A 20724-nucleotide genomic window follows, 5' to 3' on the forward strand; every position below is an offset into this window, starting at 1 on the left:
GAATAACCCATGTGGTCTACTGCTTGCTACTCATTTCAACACTAAAATAAGGGGCAAGGCCAAAGAAGGTTTACAGTTTTAAAGTACGCAAAACATAGTTTATTCTTGTATTATTATTTATGAATTATTGTGTTATTTTCCACATGAACAGTAAGTCTACTTTTGCCCCAGCCTGTATATGTAAATATTTAGGGAAGTTTTCTTTCAATTTCAAGTAATATAGATATAAGTAATTTTTAAATGCAGTTATTAAAATTATAACAAAACATTAATCCATGGATACTTTACATTTTAAAATGTAATCCCCACCTTAGAACAGATATCTAAACTGAAGTGACAAGTTATCAGCACACCAATTCATTCACTAAATTCCAGATCTACCAACCACTCTGAATATCACCTATATCTGCTTCATTTTAACCAAATCACTAAACTATAATAGCAACATAAGCACCTACATTAAATAATAAGTTGGAGCTTCTGGTAAAAGATGGTGAAGTACGGAAATGTGATACTGGCATCCTCCCAAAACCACATCAAAATCACAACTAAACTACAGAATGACCATCATGCAAAATGCCTGAAATCTAGCTGCACATAAGTCCTAAAACAAAGTACTTAAAGAAGCCACATGGAGATTGTAGAAGGGGTGGAGCCTAGGAACAAACTGGTCTCACATCCACAAGTGGAAGATAAAAACTGGGAGAGCTATCAAGACTTCGTTGCCCCTGAAGAGAGTTCCTAGCCCCACAGCAGGCACCCCAGGCCTGGTCTCCTGTACTGGGAAGAAAATTCCCCAAACCTTCTAGCTGTAAAAATCAGCAGGGATTATGGCCAGTGACACAAAGGGCTGCTGTAGTCCCCACAGCATTTCTCTTAAAAGGTCCTCTTATGGACTTATTTGGATTCACTCACTCTGAGTTCCAGGGCTGGGACACCATGATCATAAGGAGGAAATGAGTTGCCTGGCATCTAGGCAAAGTCCTGGCAGAGGTCACAATTCCTTTTCTGAGCTCTCCCCCACAGAGCAAGCAGGCAGGTGTCATGTATGAGTATTCAACAACCTGACTCACACTGTTCCCCCTTACCTGTGATTTCGAGACCCCTCCCCACACAATGTGAGGGCCTACTCAAGTCATTTCCAGTGTCTTTTCCATATAAACAGTCTGTTTTATCTCATTCCTGAGACTTTCCTAACATTTTTCAACCAAGCTGCATCTGGCCTCAACATGCCCCAAACCTCTCACTAAATGGCTGCAAGCCTGGCCCTACTGGCAAATGGCCTTGGTTCACAACTTGGCCTCTCCTGGGCAGCTCCAAGCCTAGCACTAATAGCAGGAATCTACAGATCACTTTGTAGCTCATGCCAGGAGGCCCTGGGCAGAACACAGGCGGTGCTGACCCTGGACTGCACCTCCTAGGAGGCCAGTGTACCCAGTGGATAGTTTCCGACGATGCCAAAGTAGCATCCAACTATCTTCACAAGTAACATACTCAATGGGCAAACTCAGCCAGCACTAGAACTGTGCTGAAGAGAGTCATGCTCTGTGGGGTTGGCCTCTGCATAGTTGATTCTCCAGGGATCATCACAGCGAATCCTCAAAGCATATCAGCCTGGGGGTAAATCCCTCACATTGATGTGTCAACAGCAATCAAGGCTCAACTATAAGAAGGAGCTCACAGATTGCATGGGGGATGGTTCTGGGGGGAGAAACACGTGAAGTGCCCAGCTCGGGTGAATGGGGAGGATGTGCCACTGGACCCTACAGGCCACTTACTACATTAAGCAACTCTACAAAGCCTGGGAGAGGTAGCAGCTCTACCTAATACTACACACACAGGGAGGCTCCCAAAATGAGGAGACAAAGAAACAGGCCTCAGATGAAAAAACACAATAAAACTCCAGAAAAAGAACTAAATAAAAGGGAAACAAGTAATCTACTCGATGCAGAGGTCAAAACAATGGTTCTAAAACTGTTCAATGAACTTAAGGGAAGAGTATATGAACTTAGTGAGAACGTCAAAAGAGTAACAGAAATGGAAAACATAAAAAGAACCAGTCAAAAATGAAGGATACACGAACTGAAAAGAAGAATACATTACAAGAAATCGACAGTAGAGAAGATGAAGCAGAAGATCAAACAAGGAATTTGGAAGATAAGGAAACCAAAAACACCCAATGAGAACTTACAAACATCCAAGAAATTAAGGATAGTATAAGGAGCCTCTGGTAATATTTCAAGTGTAATAACATTTACCTCATGAGGGTCCTGGGAGAAGAAAGAGCAAGGAATGGAAAACACATGTTAAAAAATAATGACAGACAGTTAATATTTGACAAAGGAGGCAAGAGTATACAATGGAGTAAGGACAGTCTCTTCAATAAGTGGTGCTGGGAAAATTGGACAGATACATGCAAAAGAATGACACTCGACCACCAATTTTTACCATACACAAAAATAAACTCAAAATGGATAAAAGATTTAAATGTAGGTCACAAAACCATAAAAATCCTGGAAGAAAACATAGGCAGTAAAGTCACAGACATCCCACGTAGTGGACTTTTCACTGATACATCTCCTAGGGCAAGAGAAACAAAAGAAAAAAATTAACATATGGGACTATATCAAACTAAAAAGCTTCTGCACAGCAAAAGAAAACAGCCTCAAAATACAAAGGAACCCCATGGTCTGGGAAAACATATTTGCCAAGGATGAACCTGACACGGGGCTAATTTCCAAAGTGTACAAAGAACTCATAGCACTCAGCAAGAGAAAGACAAACAACCCAATTAAGAAATGGCAAAGGACTTAATTAGATACTTCTCCAAAGAGGACATATGGATCGCAAGAGACACATGAGAAAATGCTCGAGGTCGCTAATCATCAGAGAGATGCAAATTAAAACCACAATGAGGTATCACTTCACACTTGTCAGAATGGCTGCCATCAACAAATCAACAAATGACATGTGCTGGCAAGGGTGTGGAGAAAGGGGAACCCTAGTAGGTTGCTGGTGGGAATGCAGACTGGTGGAACCACTATGGAAAACAGTACGGAGGTTCCTCAAAAAATTAGAAATGGAGCTACCGTTTGACCCAGTGATTCCACTCCTAGAAATGTATCCTAAGAATCCTGAAACATTCATCATAAAGGACCTATGTACCCCGATGTTCATAGCAGCACAATTTACAATAGTTAAGATCTGGAAACAGCCCAAGTGCATATTAGTAGATGGGTGGATAAAAAAGCTATGGGGCATTTACACCATGGAATACTACGCAGCTGTAAAGAAGAATCTCATACCCTTTGGGACAGTATGGATGGACCTGGAGAATATTATGCTAAGTGAAATAAGCCAGGCAGAGAAAGACAAATATCACATGATCTTGCTTACATGTGGAACCTAAAGAACTTAATAAACTGATGAATGGAATAGATTCAATGACATGGAAGCACAGATGAGACTGATGAATGTCACAGGGATGGAGGAGGGCGGGTGGGTGGAGGGAGAGAGAGTAATCAAAGAATTTATATGCATATATACACAACCCAAGGACATGGACAATGGTGGGGAGAGGGACTGGGGAGGGGGAAGGAATGGGGTGGAACGGGTCACTGGGGAGAAAAAGGGACATCTGTAATATTCTAAACAATAATAAAATTAAAAATAAAAATAATAATAATAATAATAATGACAGAGCCCTAGCCAGTTTGGCTTAGTGGTTATAGTGTCTGCCCGCAGACTGAAGGGTCCCAGGTTCCATTCCGGCCAAGGGCACAAGGGCAGGCAACCAATCTATGTGTCTCTCTTACACTGATGTTTCTCTCTCTTCATCCCCCCCCAAAAAAAAAACAATGGAAAAAATATCCTCTAGTGAGGATTAAAAATACTACTATTACTAATAATGACAGAAAACTTCCCTAACTTGGTGAAGGAAATAGACATACAAGCCCAGGCAATTCAGAGTCCCAAACAAGAAGAATGAAAAGAGGCCCACGCCAAGACACATCATAAATAAAATGGCAAAGGTTAAAGATAAACAGGATCTTAAAAGCAGCAAAAGAAAGACAGTTCCCTACATGGGAGCTCCTATAAGACTGTCAGCTGATTTCTCAACAGAAACTTTGCAGGCCAAAAGAGACTGTCAAGAAATATTCAAAGAGATGAAAAGCAAACACCTACAACCAAGATTACTTAACTCAGCAAAGCTATCATTTAGAATGTAAGGACATGTAAAGAGCTTCCCAGATAAAAAAAAGCTCAAGGAATTCACCACCACCAACCCAGTATTATTACATGAAATGTTAAAAGGTCTTCTTCAAAATGAAAAAAAATAAAAGATAAAAAATATGAATAAAATGGCAATAAATACTTATCTATCAACAACTGAATCTAAAAAACAAAGGAACAAGCAGAACAGAAATGGACTCCTATATAGATATAGAGAATATTCTGACAGTGGCCAGATGGGAGGAAGTTAGGGGAGTGGGAGAAAAAGGTGAAGGGATTTAGAAATACAAATTGGTAGTTACAGAATATTCATGGAGATATAAAGTGCAGTACAGGGAATATAGCCTTTAGTATTGTAATAACTATGTATGCTGTCAGATGGGTAAGAGATTTATCACGATGATCACTCAGTTATATAATGTCTACTCACTGGCCTGTAGCAATTAACTAATAAAATACTGAAACTAATAAAATATTGTATGTCAACTGTAATTAAAATTAAAAAAAATATTTAAAGGAAAAAAACCCAAACCAAAATGAAAATATTAACCAAAATTACCCTATCATTTCAAAATAATAAATCATTTATCACTATTATAAAGAAAGTTAATGAATCAATCTCCAAATTTCAGTGTTAGTTTTTGTTACTGTTTCTTTAAACATTAACTGATATCAATCATGTTTGGCTTAAGCAGGTTCTTAGTCATGAAAGAAGAATCAAAGGGACTTACGGCCATTCGCTCAGCTGTCAGCCATTCTTCCTCCTCAGGATTACCATGCCGATGTGCATAATATGATACACTAGATATCACCTTGTTAATTTCATTCAATGCATTCATCTTTCCATTAAAAGAAGAAATTTGCAACAATCTATAAGAAAAATTATTATTAAGTATCATTATAAAAAGTCAAGCAGATAATTATTTAAAGAGGAAAATATCTTACCTAAGTATCATTTTTAACCTAAAAATTTCTAAATTTTTCACAGTTTCATCTTGTTCTGGAATCCTTGAAGCTAAATTCTTCAGAGATTTAATAATCATTGAAAGGGCATCATTTTTGGTTTCATTTTTTGCTTCTTTTTTCAGTTCTTCATCAGTTAAATTTTCTAAAAACTGTGGAACTATTTCTATAACTGGAATAAAGTATTTTTTGACTGTATGTTGACTGAGAAACTCATAGCATTGTCCAAATGGTCTGAAAAAAGGAAAACACAAATGTCTGTAACATCCAATAATTTTACCAAGACTGAACTACAAAATAGTTTCAATACTTAAAAAAATTCACATTTTTACTTTAAAATAAAAATAATGACTAGAAATTTTTCAGGCAATACATTTTATACTACACTGAATATTAACTTTAAAACATAACTTACTTAATAAGCGCTGTAATTATTTGAACATTCAATGCTGATCCATTAATAAACCGATCATGCAAAATCTGGAACCCATTTAATGTACCAAATTTATTGATGAGATCCACTAGCCAACCCTGGAACACAGTTAATAATGAGTTAATTCTTTCCTTAAGTAAGAAATAAAATTTAAAAAGTTACTATGTAAAATATATTTGTTTGAAATAAGTTAGAATTAGAAATTCAATAAAATAATAAAATTATCTTTAAAAAAATACAAAATATTTTTATTATATGGTCATACATATATTTATTCATAGAGACTTAAAACTTCCTATTTTATTTTGCTCTCTACATCCCTTGAAACAGAAGCAACTCAGATGACAACTACAGAGTAGGTTATAAGGGCAAAGTTGGTATTTGTTCCTATCCCACGTATCTAGTGAACAGGAATTAGGCAGGGGTCATGACATAGCTTAAAACATTTACATATGTAAAGTGGAAAATAACCTTAAAACTTATATAAATATAAAAGTCAAGTGTACAAGCATAACTGTGGAAGAAAAATCTTTATATCTTGTCTTCCAAAATGCCATATTTTTAAAAAATTTTTTTACTTCTCACCTGAGGTGAAGTTTTTTATTCAAATTAGAAAGAGAGGAACAGAGAGAGAAACTTCGATGTGACCTAATTCTAGATTTCATATCACGGAAATCTAAATAAATTTTAAAACTGCAGTAATTAAATTATTTTATTTCTGAATGGCTTTACTATGGCAATTTCCTAACTTTTTACTTAGTTTCAAAGGGCTGAAAAAGGGATGACATGAGAAGAATATCAGATTATGAAGCTCAAAAGTCTGCTCTTGTTAAATAATTTTATGAGGCTCTGGGAATCAGTCCAAAATTTACAGCAACCAGGAAATTCTCAATTATGAGAATGAAAGCCACATTCAAAAGGGTTGTGATTTCACTGTATTTTCACTCAGCCATTCCTACTCCTTCCCCTGACTAGCACAATTTAAGAGACACAGTGGTCCAATCACTAGTTCCCTTATATGAACTGAAGACTATAAGGACTGAATTTGTAACAATATAACCTGTCCATTAGAAGCCTGAGAGAATTGGTCTGTGTGGCCTGCCTTGGAGATAAAACCACCAAATGTGGCTTGGAACTCAGGATAAGGAAACCCAGAGGAAAGAGCAGGCATAGTTAATGAAAACCCCAAGATTACTGGGGCAAATTACTAATTAAGGAATACAACAGAACTAAGGCCCAAAAAAGCAACATATTTAGGGGAATTAAGGCATTTAAAAGTAATCATGTACAAAGAGAAACTAGGGAGAGAAAAAAATATGGAGACGGCTCAAGGAAAACACATGCCCAGGAAAGACCTTAGATGACCTTAAGGTTTCATAAGCTCATTAATGCATTTTCAATAATGGATAGCACAACCAAACAGATATCGGTAATGAAGAAATGGTTCAATGTAACACTATGGAACAATTCAACCTGTCAGACATCTCACAACACTATATCCAACAAGAGCAGAATGTACATTTTTCTTAAGAACACATGGAACGTTCTACCAGAACAAGTCTATTAAAAAAAAGACTGAAATCATAAAAAGCATCTTTTCAGATCACAATGGAATGAACTAAAATCAGTAACAGCAGAAAAATGGGAAAATCAAATCTGTAGGAAAAAAACAATATTCTTTATTTTTTATTCCAAAGAATAAGGGCAAGGGGGAGAGAGTGAAACATCCATTTGAGAAAGAAATGTCCGTCAGCCACCTCCCACACGTACCCCAAATGTGGACTGAACCTGAAACCTGGGCCTGTGCCCTGACTGGGAATCCAACTGACAACTCTTGGGTGCATGGGACGACCCTCCCATCAACTGACCACATTGTAGCCAAGGGCAACAATACATTCTTAAAAAACCAACTGACCAAAGAAGGAATTAATGCCAAGAGAAATATTTATAAATACATTAATGAAATAAATCTCTATAGTCAACAATCACTCTGCTCCTTAAGGAACCAGAAATATATCAAACTAAAATAAAAAAGAGCACAGGAAGAAAAGCATTAGATCAGAGATAAAAATATAGGGGGAAAAAATCAAAAACAAGAATTATTTCTTGTAAAAGATCAACTAGCTAAAGAAAAGAAAAAATACCTAAATACCTAATATCAGAAATGAAAGAGAGGACATTACTATAGACCTCACAGAAAAGATTAACAAGTACTATGAATAACTGTGCCAATGTATCAGATAACCTAAATAAAGTGGACAAAGTTTAGAACACCCAACCTACACCACAACGAACTTGGAGTAGAAATGTGAAGAGGCTACAATTAGTGAAAAGATTGAATCACTAATTATAAACCTCTGAACAAAAAAATAACAAAGACCACATTTAAAGAATTAACATCATTCTCCTCAAACTTTTCCAAAAAACTCAAGAGGATGAAACACATTCCAACTCATACCGAGGCCAGCATTACGCTGGTACCAAAGCCAAAAGAAAACTAAAACCTGACATCCCTGACGAAATTGATGGAAACTTTCAACATACTAGCAAACAAATTATGAGGAAATTATATATGTTATACATACAAACAACAGCAACAAAACACCTGATCATCTTAACTGATACAGAAAATGGATTACACAAAATTCAACATCCTATCATGATAAAAACACTCAACAAACTAAGAAGAAAATAACCTCAAAATAATAAAGTCAATATGAAAAATCCACAGCAAACATCAAATGCAAAGTTTTTTCAAAATCAAGAACAAGATGTCTGCTTTTCCTAAATCTATTCAACAAAGCACTTAAGTCCTATCATGGAAATTAGCAAGAAAACAAAATAAGAGGCTTTCAAATAGGTAAAAAAACTGTAGAATTATCTCTAAACATGTATTTTTCACATTACTTTATAGAAATTCTATATTGTTTTGTGTTATTTTTCAGACTTGTGTTTATGTGTGTCCATGAGTGTGCACTAAATCTGTGTTCTGCTTTCTGTTTCTATTGCTAGTCGATTTTTTCCATGTGTTTAAATATGAATTCAAATGAGTAAAATTAAATAGGCTCTGCTACATAAAAAAGCCATTAAAGATATTAAGCCATGAGAAATTAAAACGAATAGAGGGAAAACAGGGACTCTTCTATGTAGCCTAGATGGATAGTTCAGTGCTTCTCAGTTCTGTTGATATGTGTTCCTGCTTCCTTCTGCCCTACTTCCTTGAATTAGATATACTAGAATTTGTAAATTTTCTCCTACCACACCAAAAGCATTGCCTGCCCAGAGTGGCTCAGTGGTTGAGCATTGATCTATGATCCAGGAGATCGAGGTTCGATTCCTGGTCAGGGGATGTGCCTGTTGCTAGCTCCAACCCCAATGGGGGGCAAGCAGGAAGCAGTTAGTCAATGACTCATCACTGATGTTTTCTCTCTCTCTCTTTCTCCCTCTCCCTCTCCCTTCTGAAATAAAGAAACACAAAAAAAGACCCCAAAAAAAGAGAGAAACCAAAAGCATCATAAAAAATGTCTAATAATATGTCACTGAAGCAAAAGTGTAAAATTTAAACATCTTTGTTTATGTGGTCTATACATAAATGTATATTTTCTGTTGTTAAATATATAAAGAAGTGCCAACAAATACAGTTGATGCTCATTATTTACATTAGTTATATTCTCTAACACTGAAGCAGCAAACACTGAATTATTGCTGCTAGGGAAAATTTAGGGTTAGGCTCCAATTACCATATTCATGAACTTACTAATATATAAGTTTTATTCAGGCATGAATTATAATGCGGCTGGCCATGAGTTGAATTTTAATAAATGTGTCTTTCAAAAGAAAACCACAGAAAACAAGGTTATGTTAAAAGGGAGGTTCGGGTCACTTAAATTTTGTCACAAATACAAACTAATTTTAGTATTTAATTTTGGCAACAACAAACCAACACACTTTTGGTAATCGAGGATCTGAGGAACGAGCAAATAATTCATCTTCAGGCAACTGTGTACTTGTGGAAATTGAGTCACACGGGCGTGTACCATTGTAGATATGGAATTTACAATAAGGATTTAAGGCCATGGCGAGAAGTTCTAGAAGTGGAAACCAGTCTTGGGACAACTTGGCCACACAAAGCTCCACTAGGCGATGAGTATTATTAATAATACACCTCTGTTATATGGAAAGGAGAGAAAGAAGGAGAGGAAGTTGATTTAAAAAGAGAAAACATTGCAATTTCTAATACAAAAAAATTCTAATCTTGTTAATAATAATCTCTTAATCTTTCTACACTGGTCATCTAAATTCTGCTTAATTTCACAAATACAGTGACCAAATGAATATATCAGTAAAAATAGTATTTCATTGAATGGCACCCAACTTTAAAAGTTATCTGAGTAGGGTTACAAATGAAGTAAGTGCCACAGGTTGTCTATTTCTGTTCTATGTCCATAGGATTCATGTAATTACAATTTTCTTTCTTTGGAATTAGTACTTTAAAGGCAATAATTCCAAAACCTAAACATTTAAAGCCATGTCAACTATCTATGATGGGGAGATGTAATCTAAGCCTTAATTCTAAAGTCACAGGTCTTTTCCAAAGTGTCTATATCTACAACTAAAAAGTTACATCAGAAAATATTAGAACTTATATACCACAGTCATTTATTAGAAATTGTTAAGTTATATTTCCTAGATTAAATTTCACAAAAACTTTGTTTATTTCATAACTTCTGATTAATTCCACTTTATAAATGAGCATAAGTTTGAAGTACGGTATGTCCAATAATTCTAATGAGATACATATTTTTTCACTTTCAAAATTTCTAGAATATGAAGGTGTCTTAGAATCAACGGTAGTTTGCATTACTTTTGTCGTAAACTGAAGGCATTCCTGTGAGTACTTGTGTTTCATGCTACTAGTCACTTGAAGATTCTATCACTCTGAGAACACTTTAAATTCTGTTTGACCTTTTGTTATTAAAATTGTAGTCTGAATTCATATCATAAACTTGTGAAAATACTGGTTTGTAGTTTAAGTTTCTAGGGAAAATTTTCTTTTCTCTACCAGTTGCCAAACCTTACAAGAGTTCTTGCTTATCATTTCTGCATGATGAGTTTATTTATAGCTGTATTAGCACTAACATTATACCCTTTGGTGTCCCAGCTAGATTGGGAGTCCCAGCTAATTACATTCCCTATCTTGGATATTTTTCTTTCTTAATGGTTCATAAAACAGTGGACTCTTTAAATATATAACATAATACATTTGATTAAACACAGTATCTTGCATGAGGTCACAGGCACTTGGGATTCCAGGTGACAGATTAAAACAGTTTCATAACTAAAAATCTCAAACTCATCCTAAAAGACTATTCTAAAAGTTCTTCAATTATGTCAAATATATCAACAAACTAAATATATTATTCTTAGCAATGTTTTCCAGAGACAAACACACAGGGATAAATCTGAGTCTTCAAAATAAATGACAAAACTCACATGAATTTCAAACTTCCAACCACTCACTGCCTCGTCCATGAGAATTTTTGTGAAAGATATAGTTAGCCCATCTCGGAAAAACCGCTGACATGCTTCACTTTTAACATCAAGACCTAAGAAAAGATGAAAAAGTTCAAATAAATGGTTCTGTGACCAATCATATCATTAAAGATACAAATTATTAGAAACTATATAGTTTCCACTCACAAGTACTATTGAAATTTTGAAATAAAAATAACTTACACTGAAAACGTGGAGTTCTGAAAAATGAAATGCTCTGTTCAATGAATTTTAGAAATACTGAGTTATATATAACCACAACAAATCAATATTGTTACAGTAACCAAAAATGCTTCCAAATATAAAATGGACTTTCAACAAAGACAGTTAACGGGTAGACAGAATATCAAACCATTTCAAACATTTTACTCAGAGAAAATACAGTTCTAAACCTTTAAAAAATGACTTCTAAAATTTCATTTCACTGTAAATTATCTGCCAAATTTAAAAGATAAAAGCTGTCATTTCTTTCTAATCAGTCCTTTCTCTTAGACTGATAAGCATTTTACTTGTTTCATCTGACTTAAGAAAATAAATAGTTTCATGTGCCTTTATCCAGAAAGAAAATTTTACTCTTCACTGAAAGTCAGAAACATTAAATTTGCACAATACAATATAGTAAATTTGGTTTTTGATTATATATTTATTGATATATCATTTAAACCTAGGACTTCCCTTAAAAAAAACTTAAGATTTTGCCTCAGAGTAATCATAGTTCTAATAGTTCCTGAAAAAAGAGTGGGGAAAGTCCCTGCTAATGATATATATTCACTGAATGGCAATGCTATGAAACAAAGAATGTTTTCAATTTCTGTTCATCATCTACATAGAACATATTTATTCAATTAATGAACATATTTGCAAATTAATAAAATAAGTTTGAGTGTTCACAAAAACACTGGTTATGTGGTTAAATATTTTCAGTCACTAGATTATGTTAATAAGTTTAAAATTAAAGATAACAAAACATTCTTTAAATGACTACATGATAATTACTATTAGTTAAATGAAATTATTTCCCTTGCCACAGAGTTAGACAGACTCAGCATCAGACAGATTTCATAAGGAACCAAAGATATTAAAATACTGATTAATAACAACATTAGCACTCAATAAACACATCATAACAAATACCCCATTTCAAGTTCTTGTTTAATGACCTGGAAAATAAAGTGCTTTTCCCCTTTGTTCTAGCTTTTAAGGCCTTGACCAAATAGAGAATATTACAAAAACTAGTCATGTACTAAAAGAATTCAGCTGCACGTAATATTAGAAGAGTCATTGAAAAATGATCAATTCCAAAATAAAACTTACTTCTAGCCAACAGTAAAAATACCAGATTTTCTTTATTGGTTGCTGTGTGTTTTTAAAAAAAGTCAAACATGCAATACTGACAGTTAAAGTGCAATCTTGACAGTTTATTATAACAGCATTAGTGAAATAGTAGTTTTCATTAAAAACAAACAGATTAGCATGTCCTTTGATTCCCTGTCTTTTCAAATGACAATTCAAATATATATATTTTTAAATGTCTGTATTGATTTTTACAGAGAGAGGAAGGAAGAGGGAAAGAAACATCAGTCAGCTGCTTCCTGCATACCCCCTAAGGAGGACTGAGCACCCAAACCCTGGCCTGTGCCCTGACCAGGAATTGAACCCGAGACCTCTTGGTGCAGGGGATGGTGCTCAACCAACTGAGCCTCACTAACTGAGCAAATTCAAATATTTTTTACTTAAATTATTTTAAAAGCAACATTTTTATTTTTATAACATTAATGTAATAACATTATTATAATTTCTCAATTATAAACACTTTAAGTGCAAAAAAGTAAATATGTATCTGAAGTTATATTGTCATATAGTAAAGTATTATTTAATGATACTATTTCACCTAGCATATTTTTTAAACCAATTCTAGAAAATGTTTTCAACTTCTGAGTAACAACCCCTTTAAAAATATAATGAAATTGATCCTGTCCTTAGAAATATGATTATCATATAAAAGTCTGCATAAAATTTTTTTTAATCGTTACCTGAGGATATTTTTTCCATTGCTTTTCAGAGAGTGGAAGGGGGGGAGGGAAGGGGGGAGATGGAGAGAGAGAGAGAGAGGGAAAAAAACAGATGTGACAGACATATCGATTGGTTGCCTTAGGAACATACCCGACTGCAACCAAGGTATGTGCCAGTGGCCGGAATCAAACCAGGGACCTTTCAGATCACAGGCCAATGCTCTAACCACTGAGCAGGCTAGGCAAGTCTGCACAAAATTTTAAAGTACTCAGCTGTTCTTAAAGACCTTCCAAAGTTTCTATGAACCTTTGCTCTAGGTATATATAAGCCCCATCAGAAAGTTTAGTGAGATACTGTAATTTTGGAATATATAATAACTTCCTAATAAGAGAAAAGCAAAGCTGCAAGAACAATATGGAAGCATGCATTACAAAAAATATAGTAACATAAAAACTCACCCTTTTTACTAAGATCAATGGCAGCTTCTAAAAGCACTTCTAATTCTCCTTTTGGCAAAACAGGAACCACCCATCGAGGCCTAAAAATTATTGTAAAATAAAAGGATGCTGCATTGGTTGAGTAATTATCAAATGCTATAAATAACTTGTCTACTATAATTACTTTTACTATGAAAAAGTGAAAAAAACAAACACTGACTAAATTATATACTCATAATAAAATTTAATGAAAAGATTCACCACCTTTTTCTTCTGATCTTCACAATGACAAGATAATGTCTCTCTCTTTTTTTAAATCCTCACTCGAGGATATTTTTCCATTGCTTTTTAGAACGAGTAAAAGGGAGAGAGATAGAGAGAGAGAAACATCGATGTGAGATGCATCGATTGGTTGCCTTCTACATACACCCAGACCAGGCAAGGGGACTGAGCAAGCCTGCAACCAAGGTACATGTCCTTGGCTGCAATTGAACCCGGGACCCTTCAGTACATGGGCTGATGCTCTAACCACTAAGCCAAGCCAGCTAGGGCAATAACCTTTCTCTTTTGATTTTCAAAAAAATGTAAGAAACGAGGAGACAATTGTCTGATTTTTCAACTCAATTCACATCGACAGGACATTTAACAATTTTTCCTGAAGATTATGAAGTCAGAGTGTCCAACTCTTACATCAAAAAACAATGCAAAGGTGACCATAGCCAGAGCTAGTGTTTCCCCAGTATCTTAAAATCTAACCCACTACTTCCCAAAGAACTTCCTTCCATCTTTTCCTCAATTCTTTAAAGACAGTAATTTTCCCAAATATTTCTATTTTGATAAAAAAAGAGACCTGTTTTTTATATCTATTAGACATAAATCAACACTATTTTATTATTGTTTTTAGTTCCACAAAAAGCATTTTTTTAAAATCTCCCTGCCTCTAAGTTACTATAACTCAGTTCTCCATTCCTAATTACAAGTATAGTCTAATAAAAATTAACCACAAATGAAATAAACAATATAACCTCTTGCAATAATGTATCTGCTACAAAAAAATGGACACTAAGACCTCCAGCAATCAAAATACCAAGGAGAACCAACTTCATAAATGCTTAAAAGGAATTTCCTACCTATAATTCCAGGCCTGAAACTTAAAACCTAGGGTCACATAGCATCAACTTGAAGTCTTTATTATCTTTCAATTTTTAAAAGCCCATAAAAATCCCTACATTCAGAACACTGAGTTGTAATATATGTGGTGAGGACTAAAATGTTAAGGCTATTAAGAAAACACTAAGATTACTATTGCACTCCACTGTTTCTCATTTACTACCAGTTGCAATGCTAATAAAGTAGTTTGTTTTTCTGGTTTATTACCTCCATAAACAAACAAACAGACAAACAAACAAACACCAAATCCACCTGTTGATCATGTCATCCAGCTTTGCCAGGTCACTATGGGGAAATTCAGGTTCCTCATCTTCATGCTGTGGCGGAGCATCACCTTGACCTTGTTCATCTGGAGGCATTGCTGGAGAATTCTCATTGGAGGAATCAGATGATAAGGTCTTAAAAATTAAATATGTCAGACTTAAATTTATATAACACATGCACAATATTTAACAATTCAGAAACCAACAAAGATTTGTGAAAATACGTATTTTAAAGTACCCATATATATATTTAATAAAATTGGAATCACACTGCTTATCTTTTTTCTTGGTTAACATGTGAGAAATTTCCCACATGATTAAGAATATTTTTAATATTAACTAATAGCTACATAGTACTAAATGAATTAACCAGGTTGAATTAGAGAACATTTTTTGTAATGTTTACTGCAAATAAAATACAATTGTAATAAACCTTAATTACACATACTTATGCAAAAGGGTGGGTAATGTATGCAAAGAGATGAAATTCAAAGGGAGAACAAAAAAAACTTACTAGAGATAAAAAACACTAACACCAATGAAGAATGTCTTTGATGGACTCATTAGTCGACTAGACACAACTAAAACAATCTCTAAGGCTAATAAACATATTAAGAGAAACTTCCAACACTGAAATGCAAAGAGGAAAAAAAAAACTGGAAAAAAAGAAACAGAAGTATCCAAGGATTGTTAGACTATAAAAGGTGTTAACACATGCACAGAGGGAATAGCAAAGTGCAAAAAAGAAAAAAAAAAGAAAAGAAAGAAAACGATTTGAAACATTGACTAAGAATCTCCCCCAAATTAATGTCAGATGCCAAAGCATAGAACTATGAAGTTCAGAGAACACCAAGCAGGATAAATGTCAGAAAAATGACATCTGAGCGTATCGTACTCAAACTTCAGAAAATAAATGGTAATAAAAAATACTGAAAGAAGGCACGGCAAAAACACCTCTCCTATGGATAAGAAATACTTTGGACTTCTCTTCAAAAATAATAAAAGCAAAAACATTTTTTACAAAGAAAAAGAAATAATGCAGTGCAATATTTAAAGAGTTGACAGAAAATAACCACCAATCTAGAATTCTCAGAATTCTCTAACCTCACAAATTATTCTTCAGAGAGGAGAAACTTCTCATACAAGAGTAGAGGAAATTTATTATTAGTAGATCTGGCTTTTAAAAAATAGTTTAAGTTCTTCAGACAGAAGGAAAATGACATAGGTCAGAAATTTGAATCTATGTAAAGAAAAACAGAAAGTAAAATAAAGAACTTTTATTTTTCTTATTCTTCAATAAGTATAACAATTTGTTCAAAATAATATAAGCAACAAAGTATTCAATGACTATAACTAATGATTAAAAGAACAGAGGGAGGAATTAGAAATAATTTATCATAAGGAATTTAACTAACCATGGAACTATAAGTGTTATTTGAAAGTAGGTGTACAAATTAATTTTAAATGTTATGTTGCAAACTCTAAAGCAACTACTGTAAGAGTCAAAAAAAAGTGTAATAAGGAAAGAAAAGGGAATCATATAAAATCCTCAAATGAAACAAAAAGCAGAAACAAAGTGAAAGACAAAAATAGGAACTCAGATAAGGTATATGAACAGAAAATAGTAACAAATATGGGAGGTATTATTGAAACTATTTCAACAATTATTTTAAACATCAACCATTTAAATATACCAAGTAAGACAGAGTGCGTCAAAAAGCAAAATTCAACTTGATGTTATAGTTAATTTCAAGTTTGTTTGAAAGTATAAAGGCAAGTACAGATTAAAATTCAAGGGATGGAGAAAGGTATAGAAATAGACCCATACCAACAGAATCAGCTGATCATTGACAAAGGAGGAAAGACAATACAATAGGGAAAAAAGTCTTTCAACAAATGGTGCTGAAATAACATGTCATCGCATGCCAAAAACAAAAAAGGTATACAGAAACTAAACTAGACATACACCCTTCACAAAAATGAACTCAAAATGGATCAGAGACCTAAATGTAAAAAGCAAAATTGTTAAACCTCTCAGAATATAACATAGGAAAAATTCTTGGTGATAGGGGGTTTCATGATTACTTCTGATACAACACTAAAGGCATGATCCATCAAAGAAGGAATTGATAAACTGATTTCACTAAAATTAATAATTTCTGTCCCATGAAAAAAAAGCTGAAAGGTCTCAGGTTCAATTCTAGTCAAGGGCACTTATCTTCGTTGCAGGCTCGATCTCCAGCCTGAGTCAGGGCTAGTGTAGGAGGCAACCAATTGATGTGTCTCTTTCACACCAATGTTTCTCTCTGTCTCTCCCCAGCCCCTCCACTCCCTCAATAGGAAAATATCCTTGAGTGAGGACTTAAAAAATAATAATACAAAATAAAACTAAACATACTCTAATCATACAATCCAGCAATTATGTGTTGGTGTTAATTTAAATGAAATGAAACCTTATGTCCCCACAAAAACCTGCACATGGATGGACGTTTATAGAAATTTTATTTATAAGTACCAAAACTTGGAAGCAATCAAGTACCAAGATGTTCTTCAGACATACAAAAATAAAATGTTAATCAATGATTTTTTTAAAAACAAAGCTATCAAGTCATCAAGCTATGAAAACACTGAAAAACTTTAAACACATATTACTAAGTGAAAGAAGCCAATCTGAAAAGGCTACTTTATTATTCCAAATATATTACATTATGGAAAAGACACAACTATAAAGGTAGGTAAAAAAATAGCAGTAGCTGGGGGTTTGGGAGAGGGAGGAATGAATAGGCAGAGCAAATTTTAGGGCAGTGAAACTATAAATCTATAACTAAACACTTGTGGAAAACCACAGAAGGTACAAAAGACAAAATGAACTGTAATGCAAACTATGAAGTGTGGGTGATAATGATGTGCCAATGTAATTTCTTTCATTAATTTTAACAAACATACCACTCTGGTAGAGAAGGGTAAATGTGTAGAGGAAGGAGGGCAACTCTGTACTTTTTGTTCAACTCTGTTGTGAACCTAAAAACTAAAATGCCTACTAAAAAAAGAAAAAAGTACAAGAGAACAATTTAAAATTACTGAGTTGAGCCCTAGCCAGTTTAGCTCCATGGTTAGAGCACTGGCCCCAAGACTGAAGGGTCACAGGTTGAATTCCAGCCAAGGGCACATATCTCAGAGACAACCAATCGATGTGTGTGTGTCTCTTTCTCCCCCACTTCCACCCTCTCTGAAAAGCAAAGGAAAAAATATCCTTGGGTGAGGATTAAAAAAACACACAAAATATTGGGTTCAGAGGAATTAATAAAAGATAATATAAAAATAAGCACTTTAAAAAACAGATAGGAAAAGACATCCCTCATAATAACCCTCCATTCTTCTCTAAAATGTAGTAGCATTTTACTAATACAGGGATGCTCCAAGGTAGGTTTCGAGTTGTAAGTATGAGAAACACAGAGTTTATTCATGTATTATTATTATTGTTTTATTTACTTGTATTATAACTATGAATCTACTTTTGCCCAACCCTGTGTGTGAGAAATAAGAATTACTGAAGATTAAAGAGATATCTATATAGTAAATGGGTCAATCACACAAAAAAACACTATTTTCAATTTTCACACATCTTATAGGTTCAAAATATATCTAGTTAGAATTACTAAAACAGTGAAATGGGCAAGTTCACAATCCCAGGTAGTGATTAACATCTCTTCCCTAGTAATAAAACCAACAGATTTAAAACAGAGCAAAACAAGGCCATTTGGAACCATGTGAGAATCATAATGCAAACTGGAAATAAGTTACATGTATAATGAATACCATATCATAATATATAATTTTTTTTCAAGTACTTATGAAATTAAAATTGACAATATGCTGGGCAATGCATCACGTCTCAATAAATTTTCAGTGATGTAGTGACATCACTGAAAAAAAAGATAGTCTCTATCCACAGAGGAATTAAGCTACAAACCAGTGAGAGTAAGTAGAGCAGAAAATCTTCAATTGCTCAAAAATGAAGCACTATGTAATAAAAAGAAAAAATCTTACATCAAGAAGAATGACAGCACAAAGTTTAAAATATGTTAACTGAATGACAGTAGACAGAAACATAAGTCATGGGATGTGATTTGGCAAGACTTAACAGCATTTAGAAAATATAAAAATGAAGAGAAACGCTGAAAAATCAATTATCTAAATTTCCATATCAAGAAACCAGGAAACAGCAAACCAAAACCAAAGAAAGGAAAAGGAGAGAATTAATAAAAATTAAAAGATAACATATACAAATAAAAATACAAAAGACAATACTTTGCAAAATTTAATAAACTTGATTAACCCTCCCCCAAAACTGAGCAAGAAAAAGTACAAATTACCAAAATCAGAAATGAAAAAGGACTAATAATGTTAAGCCTTTTACAAATATTTTTCCATTTACCGTATACAAATCTTTCCAAAGAAAAGATTTCCATTCAGACATACATAAAAACTTTCACACTAAAATCTGTCAAGCCCTTTACATATATTATTTCATTTATCCTCACTTTAATAACACAGAAACTAAGGCTTAAATATTATATTATTTAGTCAGAGTCACAAGGTGAGTGTGCTTTTAACTAAAGGTTATAATTGTACAGGATAGTAAGAAACGAGGAAAATTCCTGGGCAAGGGGAAACTGACGAAACAAAATTAAACAAGGCCAAACAGTTTGGGCAGCTTGCAGGCAGCTTGCAGGCAGCTTGCAGGCAGCTTGCAGGCAGCTTGCAGGCAGCTTGTGAACTCAAGACCTTATTTTTATCTTACCTACGCAAGGACACTTGAGATGGTTTCTACCCTCCTCCCTAACCAGAGAATACATGGCTTAAATCACCCTGGCCTGGGAAAATAGAAAACAAAGACCCAATTAATGCCATTTGTGACAGCTAAAAACTCAAGGACAGATGCAGTTGGGGAACAAACAACAGAAACTCCCCTAAAGCCCACAGCCGGCGTGGCTCAGCGGTTGAGCATCAACCTATGATCCAGGAGATCGTGGTTCGATTCCTGGTGAGGGAACATGCCTGGGTTGCAGGCTTGATCCCCAGTGGGGGGTATGCAGGAGGCAGCCAATCAATGACACTCTCATCACTGATATTTCCCGCTCTTTCTCCCTCTCCGTTCCTCTCTCTGAAATCAATACTTTTTTTTTTTTTTTAACCCTACTAAAGCCAGACAGGCCCCAGATAAAAGTAAGAGAGACCAAAGAATTATCCAAGACTCCCATCTACACTCATTTTACTGCATCAGCATATTTAAAAATGCACCTGGAAGGCTGATGAATATTCTATTGAAACTCTCCCCTAAGATTCTTGCCTGCAGGAAAAAAAATGGATAAAACACCCTCAGGACAAAGACTCAATGTGGGCTCACTTTAGAGCACACACATGCCCCTTCGTGGGCATGAACTTTTTATTTCTTCCTCATACCTAAGGGTGCCATGAGACTTGTAGCCAGGGGAGCAGTGGGCAGCAGCAGCTCACCCCTGGTCCCACACACTGATCCTGTCTCCAAGATCCCTTTTCTCTGACTTCCCAGAGAGCTAAAGCAGCCCCACCTTGGCTCACTTCTTTCCTATAACATTTCTAGGGAGCCAAAGAAGAGCACTGCCTAGGCTCTCTG

The 20724-nt window shown here is 34.6% G+C and overlaps 1 protein-coding gene across 1 annotated transcript in view; it reads right to left on the reverse strand.

Annotated features, from left to right (window-relative positions):
* The window catches only part of LOC308551956 (ubiquitin carboxyl-terminal hydrolase 9X-like), a 161465-nt gene that overhangs the window by 118534 nt on the left and 22207 nt on the right, over positions 1-20724 (reverse strand). Inside the window, exons 3-9 of the mRNA XM_081126878.1 lie at positions 15055-15200; positions 13654-13733; positions 11123-11235; positions 9578-9796; positions 5612-5727; positions 5179-5430; positions 4965-5103 (exon numbers count right to left, since the gene is read on the reverse strand). Coding sequence (XP_080983004.1) covers positions 4965-5103; positions 5179-5430; positions 5612-5727; positions 9578-9796; positions 11123-11235; positions 13654-13733; positions 15055-15200 — 1065 coding nt within the window. The remainder of the gene's footprint in view (positions 1-4964; positions 5104-5178; positions 5431-5611; positions 5728-9577; positions 9797-11122; positions 11236-13653; positions 13734-15054; positions 15201-20724) is intronic.

Source organism: Miniopterus schreibersii, assembly GCF_964146895.1.
Source record: "Miniopterus schreibersii genome assembly, chromosome: Y".
In the NCBI taxonomy this organism is placed as follows: domain Eukaryota; kingdom Metazoa; phylum Chordata; class Mammalia; order Chiroptera; family Miniopteridae; genus Miniopterus; species Miniopterus schreibersii.